Source organism: Nerophis ophidion, linkage group LG12 (assembly GCF_033978795.1).
Source record: "Nerophis ophidion isolate RoL-2023_Sa linkage group LG12, RoL_Noph_v1.0, whole genome shotgun sequence".
NCBI classification, from domain to species: Eukaryota; Metazoa; Chordata; class Actinopteri; order Syngnathiformes; family Syngnathidae; genus Nerophis; species Nerophis ophidion.
Genome location: NC_084622.1, coordinates 12,263,908 through 12,279,443, shown reverse-complemented (window position 1 = coordinate 12,279,443; position 15,536 = coordinate 12,263,908). Strand labels below are relative to the sequence as shown.

At 39.2% G+C, this 15,536-nt stretch overlaps 2 protein-coding genes across 2 annotated transcripts in view; one reads left to right on the top strand and one right to left on the bottom strand.

Moving 5' to 3' along the window:
- Positions 1 to 2,014, top strand: part of lmf2a (lipase maturation factor 2a) — a 44,067-nt gene extending 42,053 nt beyond the window's left edge. The window contains exon 14 of the mRNA XM_061916827.1: positions 1,257 to 2,014. Coding sequence (XP_061772811.1) covers positions 1,257 to 1,646 — 390 coding nt within the window. The 3' untranslated portion in view covers positions 1,647 to 2,014. The remainder of the gene's footprint in view (positions 1 to 1,256) is intronic.
- miox (myo-inositol oxygenase) lies at positions 1,388 to 14,513 on the bottom strand. The gene is made up of 10 exons (XM_061916828.1): positions 14,377 to 14,513; positions 14,235 to 14,303; positions 9,222 to 9,302; positions 6,361 to 6,523; positions 5,089 to 5,156; positions 4,918 to 5,027; positions 4,665 to 4,732; positions 2,490 to 2,539; positions 2,294 to 2,406; positions 1,388 to 2,217 (listed from the first exon to the last, which is right to left on the bottom strand). Exons 1-10 carry the CDS (start codon positions 14,392 to 14,394, stop codon positions 2,109 to 2,111), a joined length of 849 nt encoding a protein of 282 aa, XP_061772812.1. The 5' UTR covers positions 14,395 to 14,513; the 3' UTR covers positions 1,388 to 2,108.
- Positions 14,514 to 15,536: the final 1,023 nt, after the last annotated feature.

Genomic DNA, 15,536 nt, shown 5'->3' with positions numbered 1-15,536 from the left:
TTCCGCGAGCAGACAAAATGAACCGTGCATGAACATCATCTTGTTTAAAGAACAAAACCAACACAGTGCATGAACTCACCACAAATTACACACCTGCGAATCAGATGGAAAATTAGAGGGAACGTTGTTTGGCGGCATCCATAATACGGCGATAGGGAAAATTTTTAATTTCCACGATGAGTCGGGTGTGTCTTGACCTCCACCGAACCCCTGAGGCCGACTCACATTCGATTGAACCCAGGTTAAGAACCACTGTGCTAGTGCCATTTTCTTGACATAATCATATGCGCACGGCATTACCTTTCTTGAAACCAGCAAACTTATACTAAAAACTCATTTATTGTTCCTAATGGAAGGCAACAAGGCAATCACTTGTTACTCTCGGGGTCTCCTAGCCGCTCAGGCAAATCATATTGTCTAAAAATGCATTTTCCCATCCAGACCATAACATCATCGCACCAAGTGTGTGCTCTTTCAGTCAATTAGTGCGCATAAAAACAGTCCGGCCCCCGGCCGAAAATGTTTTAATTGTAATTTTGAAGTATTCATCTGAATGAGCATGAACTATTTCTTTTCAATATTGTTAGAGATGTCACATCTTAAATGTTTAAATAGTTTACTGTACTGTGCTAACTGTACTACTATATGAGTACATATTTTCTATTGTTTCATTGAAAATAAAACAGCAAAGTCCATTTGGCTGTCGTCTGTTTTAATTATGAGACACATTTGTGTCAAAGTCATGATTTTTTATTTCATTATTAAAATTATTACTTTGAACAAGTAGTTTTATACATGTGAGTGTTGATGACACAGCTTTGCAACACTTGATATTCTAGTTTCAAGCATTATTTACTCAATATAGGTCATCACATCTCAGCAACAACATGTAATATCTTACTGAGATCATTCAGGACCAAAACACTTAAAACAAGTAAAAACTCACATAAAATCTGCTTAGAGAGAAGAATTATCTTATCAGACAGAAAATAAGCAGATATCACCCTTATTTGAGATATTTCATCTTACTTGGATTTCAGTTTTAGCAGTGTGCGGTTTGTCAATCGAAAAAGTCTGTACAATGAGGGATTTGTAAATAAAACTGCATAACTGACAATATTTTTATTTCAAAAAATGCATTCGTTCACATATTACATGTTACACATTCAACACAATGGATTTGATGAAATACACATACATTACATAAGGAAATATGGTACTATACCCTCTTTATAATTGTATTCATACCTGTGCAGGACAAATCACCTCCCCGTCGCAGCTCCAGCTCCAACATCGCCCTGGCAGTGAAGTGGGTGCGTGACCAGGTCACGGGTGTTCCGGCTCCTGTGCTCATCTGGACCCTCATTGGTTGCAGCGCCACCCTGTGCCTACTGCAGGCGTTGACAAAGAGGCCAACGACGGACCTTTCTGCAAATGCCAGCGATCCAAAAGCAAGTACGACTGACGACAATGGGGAGGATTTGGGAACGGCAGCTAGACTAAAGACGGGTGATGAGGATGTGGAGGAAGATGATGAGGAAGAAGAACAGTTTGAGAATGAGGGGGAGGAAGATGATGAGAAAGAGGGTATCAGCAATGAGGGAGAGGTGGAGGAGGAAGAGGAACAGGAGGAGGAGGAACAGTGAGAGATGTTACCAAAATGTAACTTAATAGAGCAAAGAAGTATGTGTGTGTATATATTTGTACTTTCTGACCCAGCTCACGTGTGTACATGTCCACACGCTGCTCATCAAACAACACGCTGGTTGATTGCATTTTATTTTGAAAGGACGCTGCATGCAAGACTTCTTTTTCCACTCCCTTTTTTTTTTTTCTACAAGTTATTTTCCCTTTATGGATTGTTTTTTTCTGTCACTTACAAACAAAACAAAATGATCACGACACTTTTCCTCCTTAACCACAAATGTGCCTTTCTGTGTCAGAAATAACCCTGCGCAGTCAAACACACTTTTTAAATAACATCGAAATACAATAAACGATTGGAAAAAGTCAACCTTTGTCGATACGTACAAAACATTTACATCTATTGTACTGTACGAATACTATGAATTAGAATAGATTTAGTGAAGGGCTACTCTTGAGCCAGTTTACCACCTCAGTATTCCGGGACAGTACTTGTCAATCAGTGATTGGTAGTACGGCCGCAGCTTCTCCACATCGGGCAGCTCTACCACTTTTGTGTAGAGGTCAAATTTGCTGCAGACACACAAACACACATATCCAATAACATCATCCTTAACATTGTGCGCTTCTCTTGAGCCATGTCACTCACTTGAACTCTTTCACCCAGGGGAGCATCTGCAGGTCTCTGTCGTCACACAGGTGCATGTAGTCGTCGTGGGAGTGCCACGGGTAGAAGGAATGATAGCGGATCATGTACAAGCCCTGCAAGGAGAGCCCGGCGACAAACTGCGTGACAAAGAGAAGTGCGCCAAGAAAGAGACTCATCTACACTGAGAGATACTCGCCTCCTCTGGGATGCGGCTCTTGTTGAACTTAAGCACTTGGTAAAGGTACTCTGGAGAACACAAACTTTATTATCTTTGGGAAGGCAGAACATTGAACCTTTTTTTGTGGTCAGTAAGTTTATAAGACAGGGGTGTCCAAACCTTTTACAGCGGGTTAGCCACTTGCATGAAAATTAAAGGATACATCTTATACAGTGAAGATACTAAATACATTTCAATGTAGATCAATCAATATATGATAAAACAGGCCTTGGCAATTATTTTGACTTGGGGACGGGGGGCAAATTTACAGAAAAAATGTGTCTGGGGGCTGGTATATCTATTCGTCTCTCTCTCTCTCTCTCTTTATATATATATATATGTCTGTGTATATGTATGTATATCTATAATATAGCTATGTATATATATATATATATATATGTATGTATGTATATATATATATATATAATATAGCTATGTATGTATGTATATATATATATATATGTATGTACGTATATATATTTGAACATATATATGTATGTATATATATTTGAACATACATATGTATGTATATATATATTTGTATTTATGTATGTATATATGTGTATATGTATGTATATATATATATGAATATATAGATATGTATGTATATATATATATATTTGCATTTATGTATGTATATATGTGTATATGTATGTATATATGTGTATATGTATGTATATATGTGTATATATACACACACACACACACACACACACACACACATATATATATATATATATATATATATATATATATATATATATATATACACACACACATATATATATATATATATATATAATGTGTATATATATGTATACGTGTGTGTGCGTGCGCGTGTGTAAGCTGTGAAAATCTGCTGTACAGTATGTGTGCTTGGATCTTATTTTTCGGAACACTTAATACAAAACCTCACAATAATGTCTGATTGAATACTAAAAATCTTATGACAGACCGCCTTAAAAAAACAGAAAGGAATCTTTAATTTTTTTACTGTATGAGACACCCAGAGTGTACATGAACATCAAGATAGTGGGATTTACAGTATAAACTATGAAGGATAAAACACTGAATACTATGAAACACTATGAAATTGTTTTACGCATCTATTAATGCAAGCCTTATGCAAAATTTAGCGAAAACAATGTTTCTAAGGGCCTATACATCAATCTATCCATGTATAAATATATGTATTTATATATATATATATATATATATTTTTTTTTTTAATGAATGAGAAACCCAGAATGTACATGAAAATCAAGATACTGGGATTTACAATATTAACTATGAAGGATAAAACACTGAATATTGACAACATATAAACGTCACACCCCCTCTCCATCCACATATTTTCCTTTCAAGTGAAATGCAACAAACAGCAAATTATGAACTTAAAGGGTAAAAAAAAACCCACCTGCAATCTGATGCATCACTAAGCTTTGGAACTTTGTTGTAAAAGTATTCTTCCGCGTATGTCCCTGACACCCACATTTCATACCATAGTAACTAGTATGTCATGCAGAAGCGCATATTCCAAACATTGAAATATTTTGTATGGTTCAAGACTTCCGGTCATTAGAAAACATCCCTGCACATCAGGCAGCTGGAGTTTCCATCTTAAAAAACTGAAACTATTATTTGGGAATGTCCGGCGAGCGGGCCAGATTGAAGAATTTAACGGGCCTTAATTTGCCCAGGTCTGTGCTAAACTGTCAGAACAAAATGTCCAGATCTTACTTTGTGTTATAGGTAACTAGTGTAGTAATATATGATCCATATGGATTGTTATTATTGAAATATTTTATTTGTTTTTATTGTTATCCCGCAAAATACAACCTTTTAAAGGGACACTTGAAAAGCTACCATATCTTGCAAGAACTTTGTACACGTGTTCATCATGACAGGACGCAGGGAAATCCTCAGAGACCATACACCAAGTACAGTACAGCAGAACCAGAACCACAGTAGGGCGCACAAGTCTTGGGCCAGTTGCATTTTTTCTGTGTGTGTATTGTCCTAATCTGGTATGTGTTTATATCATCTTTAGAATGTGTAGCGGGCCAATAAAAATGAGCCGGGGCCCGCATTTTGGACACCCCTCTTATAAGAGATAAGTCAGTATTTTTCTTGTTTTATTGTTTTTTTTCTCACCATCATGTCCCCAGGAGATGAGGACTTTGTCTAGTCCACAGTTTGGTTTGTAAATTCCATATTTAGAGCTGAATACAACAACAACAAAAACATATAAAAGATACAAAATACCCTTTAGATTAGTTGGTATCGTTACATTATACCACATGTAACTCTATTTTTTTAATGCTATTTTCATAAGAAATCAGATGATCAAACTTTAATAACATTCTGAGTATTGGGTCTTAAGGTAAAAAAAGTTAAAAAATCCTACTTGTATTCGGGATTGATTTCATCCGGGTTGTCCTGGAAGGTGCTGTCTCGGAACACGATGGAGTTTTGAAACTTGCAGCCTACAGGGAACGTGTCACCCACCACGGCCCACTGCGGGCACATACACAAACTGTTACAAGATGCCTGGTCGCTAACCGTTGTGTCGTATTACTTGAGGTTCATCCCACAGAGCCATGGTCTTCCCAACATCATGAATCAGACCCACCACATGGAACCAGTCTGGGGGGGAAAATACATAGGAAAGATGATCTGAATCTGCAAGGGTAAATGCTTTCTTTCTGGAAAAAAGGTGCATTTAAAAGTTCTGCTTTTGTACTTGAGACAGCTTTGTATTGTAACTGCAAGAGCTTATTTTGCACTGCAAAATGTACAAACAGTTATGACAGTTAGCCTTTTATAATAATCTACATCAGGGGTCTCAAACTCAATTGACCTGGGGGCCACTGGATGCAGAGTCTGGGTGAGGCTGGGCCGCAAGAAAAGATTTTTTAAAGTTTTGAATACTCCTCAGCATGTTTAGTTGTATAATGACGTTTCAAATTGTATTCCTTGTGCAGCGCAACTTTCTCTGTGCAAAAGAGACACGTCGGGGTGCCCCTGTGCTCCACAAAGAAATAATTTAATTTTCCTCAAAGAATCAAAGTACTCTCTATCTATTGCATCTCCCACTTTTCCTGGAATTGTCTTTGCTCATCACTAACCTTTCTCTTCACTGCAGGCTTTGAAAAAGACATGTTTGGGGTTGTGGAATATATTTGTATTTAGCCCACGCACGGAGAAATAATGTTATTTCTGCAATGTTTGTCGTACCGCTTTTCACACTTTGGTCGGTGGATAATAGCAGGCTAGCAATCGCAAAAAAGTGACGGCTCGCGGAGTGTTATCCGGCGTCATATAGAAATATATGTAGTGTTCATCGTGTGAAGCAATGCAAATTAAACAATAAAAAAAAACAAATAACGGTTTGAATTGGTTCAGGTTATCTGGGAATGTTATTACTGACGGACAGGTGTCGTGGTGTGATTGCAGCCAGGCACGGAAGAAAACCCTCGCCTCCATGGCAACGTCTCTGTCGCGTTCACTCATTAGCCGCTTTTCCACTAACGCAGGGGTAGGCAACCCAGAACGTGGAAAAAGCCATTTTGGACCCAAATAATACAACGCTGTAAAGCGCCATTCATATAAAACTCGCGGGCTGCATGAACATTAAACTTTCATATTAAGGCCGAAATTTGCACACGGGCCGTGTGTCTGAGACCCCTGATCTACATCAAGTCACGTGGTGGAGCCAGTTCCTTTGGACCGTTTTTTTTTTTTTTCTTCTACAGATCGTTTACTCACTAGTGTCGTTATCCCCTCTTACCTCTGAACATATACATTATCTTATCAGATGTATTGACTAACATCGCGCCAAAGTGTGTACCTTTGTCAGGGTGCTCTTTGCGGATACCCTCAGCTACCTGGAAGGCATGGAAAGAGTTGGGGAAGTCCACATCCGGATCGGACTCGTCCACTACCTGGTCCAGGGACTTGATGGCGTCCATCATTGACATCTCGGCGTGGTTGCAATTGCTCCATTTCAAGTGCTGCAGGAGAGGCATAGGACATGGCGTCACCCTAAAGGTACCGCTGCCGTGTACAACTTTTGGCATGTGCAGTGGAATGTTTTTGAATTTCGCCAGTTTACATGCAAAATGTGCCCGATAAGTCCCGTAAAATTATAGCCGCCGTGGTGTGCCGTCAGGGCCAGCAAGGCCTAACATAATCACGAGTCATGATCATAATTAAACATAAAAGTAGTTTTTATTTACTTTCCCTAAATATCTCAAAGTATTCATATTCTCTTCATGTCATATTACAGTATACTCCTTCCCGCGCTGTTGTTTTTAAATTAAAGAGTTTTTATCCAATCAGAATTCAGCTAGCTTGTGTTGCCATGCTGTACCAATTCTGCCTGAGGCCTTCAGAATCAACAATGCAGGCGTCTGTGCACTGGAGGTGAACAGACACATACAGTTGATAGACAGTTGCGATAGCCAATCATCACAAGTTGTCAGTAAGGCCTTCTAGGTGGTCTAAGGCAGATATATATAGTGATGACACTAGTTTACCGTGGGAACTTATGAATCCATCCATCTTCTTCCGCTTATCCGAGGTCAGGTTGCGGGGGCAGCAGCCTAAGCAGGGAAGCCCAGACTTTTCTCTCCCCAGCCACTTCGTTCAGCTCCTCCTGGGGGATCTCTAAGGGCGTCCCAAGAACTAGCTTATGTAGCCGAGGATCAGACCGCCCAGCTCACAATGCACCCAACCTCTAGGGCCCCTCCCATGAGTGATGAGCCCATTGGAGGGGTGACCCATGTTGCCTCTTTGGGCTATACCCGACCGGGCCCCATGGGGACAGGCCAGGCCACCAGGCGCTCGCCATCGTGGCTCCAGAGGGGGGCCGAGGGAAATTTGAGTCCTTGTTGCATTGCCATAGAAGTCTTCGAGCTGATCTTTGTCTGATCCATCACCTAGGACCTGTTTTTCTTGGGAGACCCTACCAGGGGGCATAAAAGCCCCCGGACAACATAGCTCCTAGGATCATTGGGACATGCAAACTCCTCTTGACCGAAAACCACACCACCATCACTGTTTAGTCTTTCAAGAATATAAACTGTTCAATTCTGCTAACCTACAAAGATTAGCATTAATACAAATGGCCCATCAAATCCAAAATGACACTTCACCAGCGCCACTTAAGCACTTTGTCCAGTTTACATCTGCTGTGACAACTAGGAATGCACACGCCTCCACCAGGGGGCAGTGTAGCCTACCCAGACGTAAAACTTCTTTTGCACAATCAGCCTTTTCATATACCATGATAAAGGAATGGAATGACCTCACAACTAGAGATGTCCGATAATGGCGTTTTTGCTGATATCCGATATTGTCTTATATCTCTTAATTGCTGATTCTGATATCAACCGATACCGATATATACAGTCGTGGAATGAACACATTATTATGCCTAATTTTGTTGTGATGCCCCGCTGGATGCATTGAACAATGTAACAAGGTTTTCCAAAATAAATCAACTCAAGTTGTGGGAAAAAAATGCCAACATGGCACTGCCATATTTATTATTGAAGTCACAAAGTGCATTATTTTTTATAACATGCCTCAAAACAGCAGCTTGGAATTTGGGACATGCTCTCCCTGCGTGTGCATGAAGAGGTTGAGTTAGGCGGGGTTGGGGTGGGGGTAGCGGGGGGTGTATATTGTAGCGTCCCGGCAGAGTTAGTGCTGCAATGGGTTCTGGGTATTTGTTTGGTTGTGTTACGGTGCGGATGTTCTCCCGAAATGTGTTTGTCATTCTTGTTTGGTGTGGGTTCATACTGTGGCGCATATTTGTAACAGTGTTAAAGTTGTTTATACGGCCACCCTCAGTGTGACCTGTATGGCTGTTGACCAAGTATGCTTGCATTCACCTGTGTGTGTGTGTGTGTGAAAAGCCGTAGATATCATGTGATTGGGCCGGCACGCAAAGGCAGTGCCAATAATATCGGCACTCCTATATTATCGGACTTGTCTACTTATAACAAACTTGAAAATTAACAGATTACTCTTGATTCACAATTGAAGTTAAAGTGGCTTTAGAGCAATCAAAGCTGCTCACACGGTCACTAAGGTGGACACTATGTTTGACCCACATGTTAATTTCCTGTGTATTATAATTATGCATGAGATCAGCTGTGAGTGATAAAATCATAGTTGTTTTTTACAAAACAAGAGCATGTATTGTCTGTGTTATGATGTAAAGGAGAGGTGTGGTTATGTATAAGTATGTGTCAATGAAAAGGAATTTCATGACTTTTCTTAATTTGATTACATGCTCTAGTATAATTTTGTTGTTATAATTGTATTGCATGTTTGTGTATATTTTTAATTTAGGTAACCAGGGACTGCAGTTGGAAATGAGCTGTTTAGCTATGATCTGTTACAGAACATATGTCGTTTAGCTTAATGTCTCCGTGCATTGTCCCTTCAAATAAAGACAAAACTAAACAAGACAGAAATAACTGAAATCGGCCCAATTGTAAATTTGAATGCTCACCCCAGTCACCTGATGCCTTATTTTAAGCCCTGTGACACGTCTTTGTTTTTAGAGTAACACTGATTTTAAATGGGAAACACAGATGTTCAATCTTGTTTTTTATCATTTTAGACTTTATAGACTACTGCAAATCACAGCACACAGAAAAGTGAGCTGCGATTAGTCTTTCCTGATTTTGTGGTTCTCACCTTTTGCCTTACAAAGTCCACCCTCTGGTTGGTGTGCATCAGCTTGTACGTGTTGAACACGCGCTCCGTAAGGCTTCCGCTCTGAAACATGTGGTCACAACTGAGTTACTTTAAAGTTAGAATACATCATTATTTCTTTTTGACTCATCTTTATTAGCTACAGTATTATGTACACTTGCACAATTGAATATCATCCCATTTAAGAAAAAAAGCTGTACAATCAATGAATACATACTCAGGCTGTCCAAAAAAAACCACTTAACTCAGGGGATTAACAAAAAACCTCACAATAAGCATGTATAGTTGCAGATTAATCATACATTTTTTTGAGCGCTCACTTTAATCGTGGATGGTTGCCTGAAAGTCGGCAACGGTCGTTATACGATCAGCGATCAGTTCAATGGATACCATGAATTGATGAACGTGGACCCTGACTTAAACAAGTTGAAAAACTTATTGGGGTGTTACCATTTAGTGGTCAATCTTACGGAATATGTACTGTACTGTGCAATCTACTAATACATGTTTCAATCATTCAAAAACGTCATTGCAAAGATGAGTAAGTAAACTCTCACTGGAGTGATCGCTGGCAAATTTCACCTCAAAACAAACCCCGACAGGAGTTGAAATAAAAATGTTAGCAGGTTTTCACCAAGTAAACAACGTGCATATAAGTAAAACATTTAAAACATGTTCTGACAATAAAAGTGCAGTTGTGCCAATGATATTGGGGTCTTTTAGACTTAGACTTAGACAAACTTTATTGATCCACAAGGGAAATTGTTCCACAGTAGCTCAGTTACAAAGGGTGGAAAGGATAATGCACTCAAGGGCACAAGAAGAGGACGAACACAAAATGTATAAAGTAGACTAAAAATGTACCATAGTAGCAATATAAAATACCGTATTTTTCGGAGTATAAGTCGCACCTGCCAAAAATGCATAATAAAATAAGTCGCATTTTTGGGGGAAATTTATTTGATAAAACCCAACACCAAGAATAGACATCCATCCATCCATCCATTTACTACCGCTTATTCCCTTTGGGGTCGCGGGGGGCGCTGGTGCCTGTCTCAGCTACAATTGGGCGGAAGGCGGCATACACCCTGGACAAGTCGCCACCTCATTGCAGGGCCAACACAGACAGACAGACAACATTCACGAACTAGGGACCATTTAGTGTTGCCAATCAACCTATCCCCAGGTGCATGTTTTTGGCAGTGGGAGGAAGCCGGAGTACTCGGAGGGAACCCACGCACTAACCCCCTCTGCCACCGTGAAGCCCAAGAATAGACATTTGAAAGGCAATTTCAAATAAATAAAGAATAGTGAACAACAGGCTGAATAAGTGTACATTATATGAGGCATAAATAACCAACTGAGAAGGTTCCTGCTATGTTAACGTAACATATTATGGTAAGAGTCATTCAAATAACTAAAACATATAAAACATGCTATACCTTTACCAAACAATCTGTCACTCCTAATCGATAAATCCCATGAAATCTTATACGTCTAGTCTCTTACATGAATGAGCAAAATAATATTATTTGATATTTTACGGTAATGTGTTAATATTTTCACACATAAGTCGCTCCTGAGTATAAGTCGCACTATGAAAAAAACTGCGACTTATAGTCCGAAAAATACGGTATGAGTAATATTTACAAGTCATATATCGGTATATCAGTGTTTTTCAACCTTTTTTGAGCCAAGGCATATTTTTTGCGTTGCAAAAATGCGGACGCACACCACCAGCAGAAATCATTAAAAAACAAAACTCAGTTGACAGTAAAAAGTCAAAATTGTTGGATATGACTTTAAAGCATAAGAAAGCATGCATCAATATAGCTCTTGTCTCAAAGTAGGTGTACTGTCACCACCTGTCACATCACACCCTGACTTTTTTGGACTTTTTTGCTGTTTTCCTGTGTGTAGTGTTTTACTTCTTGTCTATTTTGGTAGCTTTTTCTCTTTTGTTGGTATTTTCCTGTATCAGTTTCATGTCTTCCTTTGAGCGATATTTCCCGCATCTACTTTGTTTTTATCTTTCTTCATGGGGACATTGTAGATTGTCATATCATGTTCGGATGTACATTGTGGACGCCATCTTTGCGCCACGGTAAGTCTTTGCCGTCGTCCAGCATTCTGTTTTTGTTGACTTTGTAGCCAGTTCAGTTTTAGTTTGGTTCTGCATAGGCTTCAAAGCCTTTTATTAGGGGCACTTACTTTTTGTTTATTATTTGTTTAAGCATTAGACACCTTTTTACCTGCACACTGCCTCCGGCTGTTTCCGACATCTACAAAGCAATTAGCTACCGACTGCCACCTACTGATATGGAATTGGTATTACATGGTTACTCTGCCGAGCGCTTGACAGCACAGACACTCAACAACAACACATCATTACTGGTTTGCAAATTTTTTTTTTAACCAAATAGGTGAAAATACGGCACACCAGACTGTATCTCACGGCCGCAGCACATTGGTTGAAAAACACTGCAGTATATAATATATACTGGTATATTATATTATATTTTTATATAATATAAGCAATATTTTTTAGGTTGATTTAAATGATGTAAACGTGATTAATTCACATCCAAATGATTAATGAGATTCTACAATAAATCATTTGACAGCACTAATAAATACATATTAATGCTCAGTTGTGAGGTATTAATATTTAACACTAATGTACTGCTACACCATTGCACAACTGCCACCGCAATTCATAGAAATTAATAGATGAACTTAACATCTTTACAATATTGTTTTTTTTATTATGATCTGCCTTGTGGGGGAAGGTCTTAAACAGTGCATCCTCATTAATATAGCTCGGTTGGTAGAGTGGCCGTGCCAGCAACTTGAGGGTTGCAGGTTCGATTCCCGCTTGTGCCATCCTAGTTACTGCCGTTGGGTCCTTGGGCAAGACACTTTACCCACCTGCTCCCAGTGCCACCCACACTGGTTTGAATGTAACTTAGATATTGGGTTTCACTATGTAAAGCGCTTTGAGTCACTTGAGAAAAGCGCTATATAAATATAATTCACTTCACTTAAAGGTTATTCATGTAGTCCAGGGGTGTCAAACGTACGCCCCCCGGGCCGGATCAGGCCCGCAAACAGGTTTTACCCGGCCTGCGGGATGCGTTTGCAAAGTATAAAAATGAGCGGAAATTTTTGAATGAAAAAACTGCTGTTTTAAATGTGTCCACTAGATGTCGCAGTAGCAATTATTTATATCTTTCTAGATTATGCTACATATGTAAGAGAAGAAAAAAAACACGTCAGTGCACCAGTCGAGGAAAACGAGCAAACTACATAAATAACATCCTGTAATTTGATTTTGTTATTTTTTTATCCCGATAGATTGAAAATTAGGTGACAGATGAACATTTTCACATAATTTATTCAGAAAGTATAAATCACGATGTGAAGGGGGAGGCGTGGCCTGCGGTCCTGCAACAAAGCGGGGCATGCCAGGACCGACTTCGAGATCAACGACAGGTGCGTAGATGGCCCACCTGGGCGTGCTTATCTAATCACCTGTCTGTTAAAGGCAGCAGCCGGGAAGGGGAGGTGGTGGTTGATGGTGGAGCACGAGCGAGAGCGAGACTGACGAAAAGACAATTGATAAGAAACTCAAAGACAATTTATTGCAAAATAGAACATTGTCATAAAACTGGAAGAGCCTGGCATGTCGGTGATTGGTGATCCGAAAAACCCGGACGCGCAAGTCTTCCACACACGACAAATAAAGATAGAGTACAATTAGTCGCAACATGTAAGTGTAAAATAAACCCGACAACATTATGATTCGTACATTTTCAGAATGTGCTTGTTCTATTTTTAAACAAAGAAAACAATGTATTTGTCTTTATTTGTAAGTTACAGTGGGGCAAAAAAGTATTTAGTCAGCCACCGATTGTGCAAGTTGTCCCACTTAAAATGATGACAGAGGTCTGTAATTTTCATCATAGGTACACTTCAACTGTGAGAGACAGAATGTGGAAAAAAAATCCAGGAATTCACATTGTAGGAATTTTAAATAATTTATTTCTAAATCATGGTGGAAATAAGTATTTGGTCAACCATTCAAAGTTCTCACTGATGGAAGGAGGTTTTGGCTCAAAATCTCACGATACATGGCCCCATTCATTCTTTCCTTAACACGGATCAATCGTCCTGTCCCCTTAGCAGAAAAACAGCCCCATAGCATGATGTTTCCACCCCCATGCTTCACAGTAGGTATGGTGTTCTTGGGATGCAACTCCGTATTCTTCTTCCTCCAAACACGACGAGTTGATTTTATACCAAAAAGTTATATTTTGGTTTCATCTGACCACATGACCTTCTCCCAAACTTCTGCTGTATCATCCATGTATCCATTTTGGTATAAACTCAACTCATCGTGTTTGGAGGAAGAAGAATACTGAGTTGCATCCCAAGAACACCATACCTACTGTGACGCATGGGGGTGGAAACATCATGCTTTGGGGCTGTTTTTCTGCTAAGGGGACAGGACGATTGATCCGTGTTAAGGAAAGAATGAATGGGGCCATGTATCGTGAGATTTTGAGCCAAAACCTCCTTCCATCAGTGAGAGCTTTGAATGGTTGACCAAATACTTATTTTTCACCATAATTTACAAATAAATGTTTTAAAATTCCTACAAAGTGAATTCCTGGATTTTTTTTTCACATTCTGTCTCTCAGAGTTGAATTGTGCCTATGATGAAAATTACAGACTTCTGTCATCATTTTAAGTGGGAGAATTTGCACAATCGGTGGCTGACTTGCTGTGATTTTACCAGTGCGGCCCACTTGGGAGAAGATTTTTCTCCATGTGGCCCCTGATCTAAAATTAGTTTGACACCCCTGATGTAGTCACACTAATGTTGTCACACCTTTACATTGTGGCTGAGATGCATTTAGATAGAGTGATGCTAACTCAATACGACTTTACTTTCACATGAATGTCAATCATTCGCCATAAATAACGAAATCTTACCTCAAAGTTCCTGTAGTCTTTCTTTACCTTGCCAGTATTTGGCCGATATGCCAGCGACGGGTCCGGACCCTGAATTCAAAACAAACAAATGAAGATTTAAACACGGATACACGTTTGAATGATAAAGCAGAAGAGCACGTACTAAATTGATGACTCTCATGGCTGCGAGAGCAAGTCTGGTTGCAGGTGATGACTAGCGTATGTTTTATATGCCACCGGGCCTAAACAAGTGGAATCCAGTCACACTTTAACCAGAGTTCGTCGAATCTGAAGGGGTATGCAACAGTGAACCTTGGCCTTTGTGTGTTTGTGTTTGATGGTATGTTGTCTTTCAATGACTGGCTTCACTTCTGTGGTGGATTGTAAACATCACTGAAAACATTTAAGAGAAAAGTCGTTTGCTGCGCGTCACAGATGACCTTTTACAAGCCTGCACATCCAAACCAAATACAAGTGTCCACTCGGGACACTCAGTCCTGTGTTTGTAGCAAAGAACTCTTGTCTGCACGCGGCTCTGTTGGTCGCACTTTCCTCTGTTTTGGGGAGATTGACAAGTGTTGGACGAGTCAAAAAGATATTTTGTTATTAATGTAGTAGACAATGCTTTTTTGTGTGTGTAAGCAAATGTATTTATTAAACCAGCTATGGAGAAATGAAACACATTAAGATAATCTTATACTAATACAAGATATATACTTCCGTCAATATAATTATATATTACATGTACATTATATTTAAAATGACAGCAGACTTATATGGAGAAAATTGTTTTAATGGCTCGTGTCGGTGTGCAGCTGGGCGAAATGAACATGGAAGTAAATAACTTCATGTTCTGTCTTTAAATAAGGTTTAAAAGATGATGATGTTTGTGTCCGATAAAGGAAAGCAAACATGTGGGTAATGTTTTACAAAGTTTAATATGTAATTAGACTTAGACTTAGACAAACTTTAATGATCCACAAGGGAAGTTGTTCAACACAGTAGATCAGTTACAATGATGGAGAGTGTAAGGATGGGAAGGACAATGCAGGTATAAATAGACGAGATATAGCAATACAACATCTGCGAATATATACAATATATACTTAATATGTGTACAGTATTTTATTCTGTATATACAAATATATTATGTCTGTAATATATATGCAATATAGACCAATTACCATGTACAATATTACAGTATATGTGGCAGCCCCAGCATAAAATAGAGAGTCAATCCAGCAGAAAATACAAACCCCGTTTCCATATGAATTGGGAAATTGTGTTAGATGTAAATATAAACAGAATACAATGATTTGCAAA

Excerpts from the sequence above, each read along its gene's own strand:
- miox (XM_061916828.1), bottom strand. Across the intron at positions 5,028-5,088 it reads CTCTGTGGGATGAACCTCAA|TGGGCCGTGGTGGGTGACAC; the intron begins GTAATACGACAC and ends ATGTGCCCGCAG. Across the intron at positions 2,218-2,293 it reads CCCTGGGTGAAAGAGTTCAA|CAAATTTGACCTCTACACAA; the intron begins GTGAGTGACATG and ends GTGTGTCTGCAG.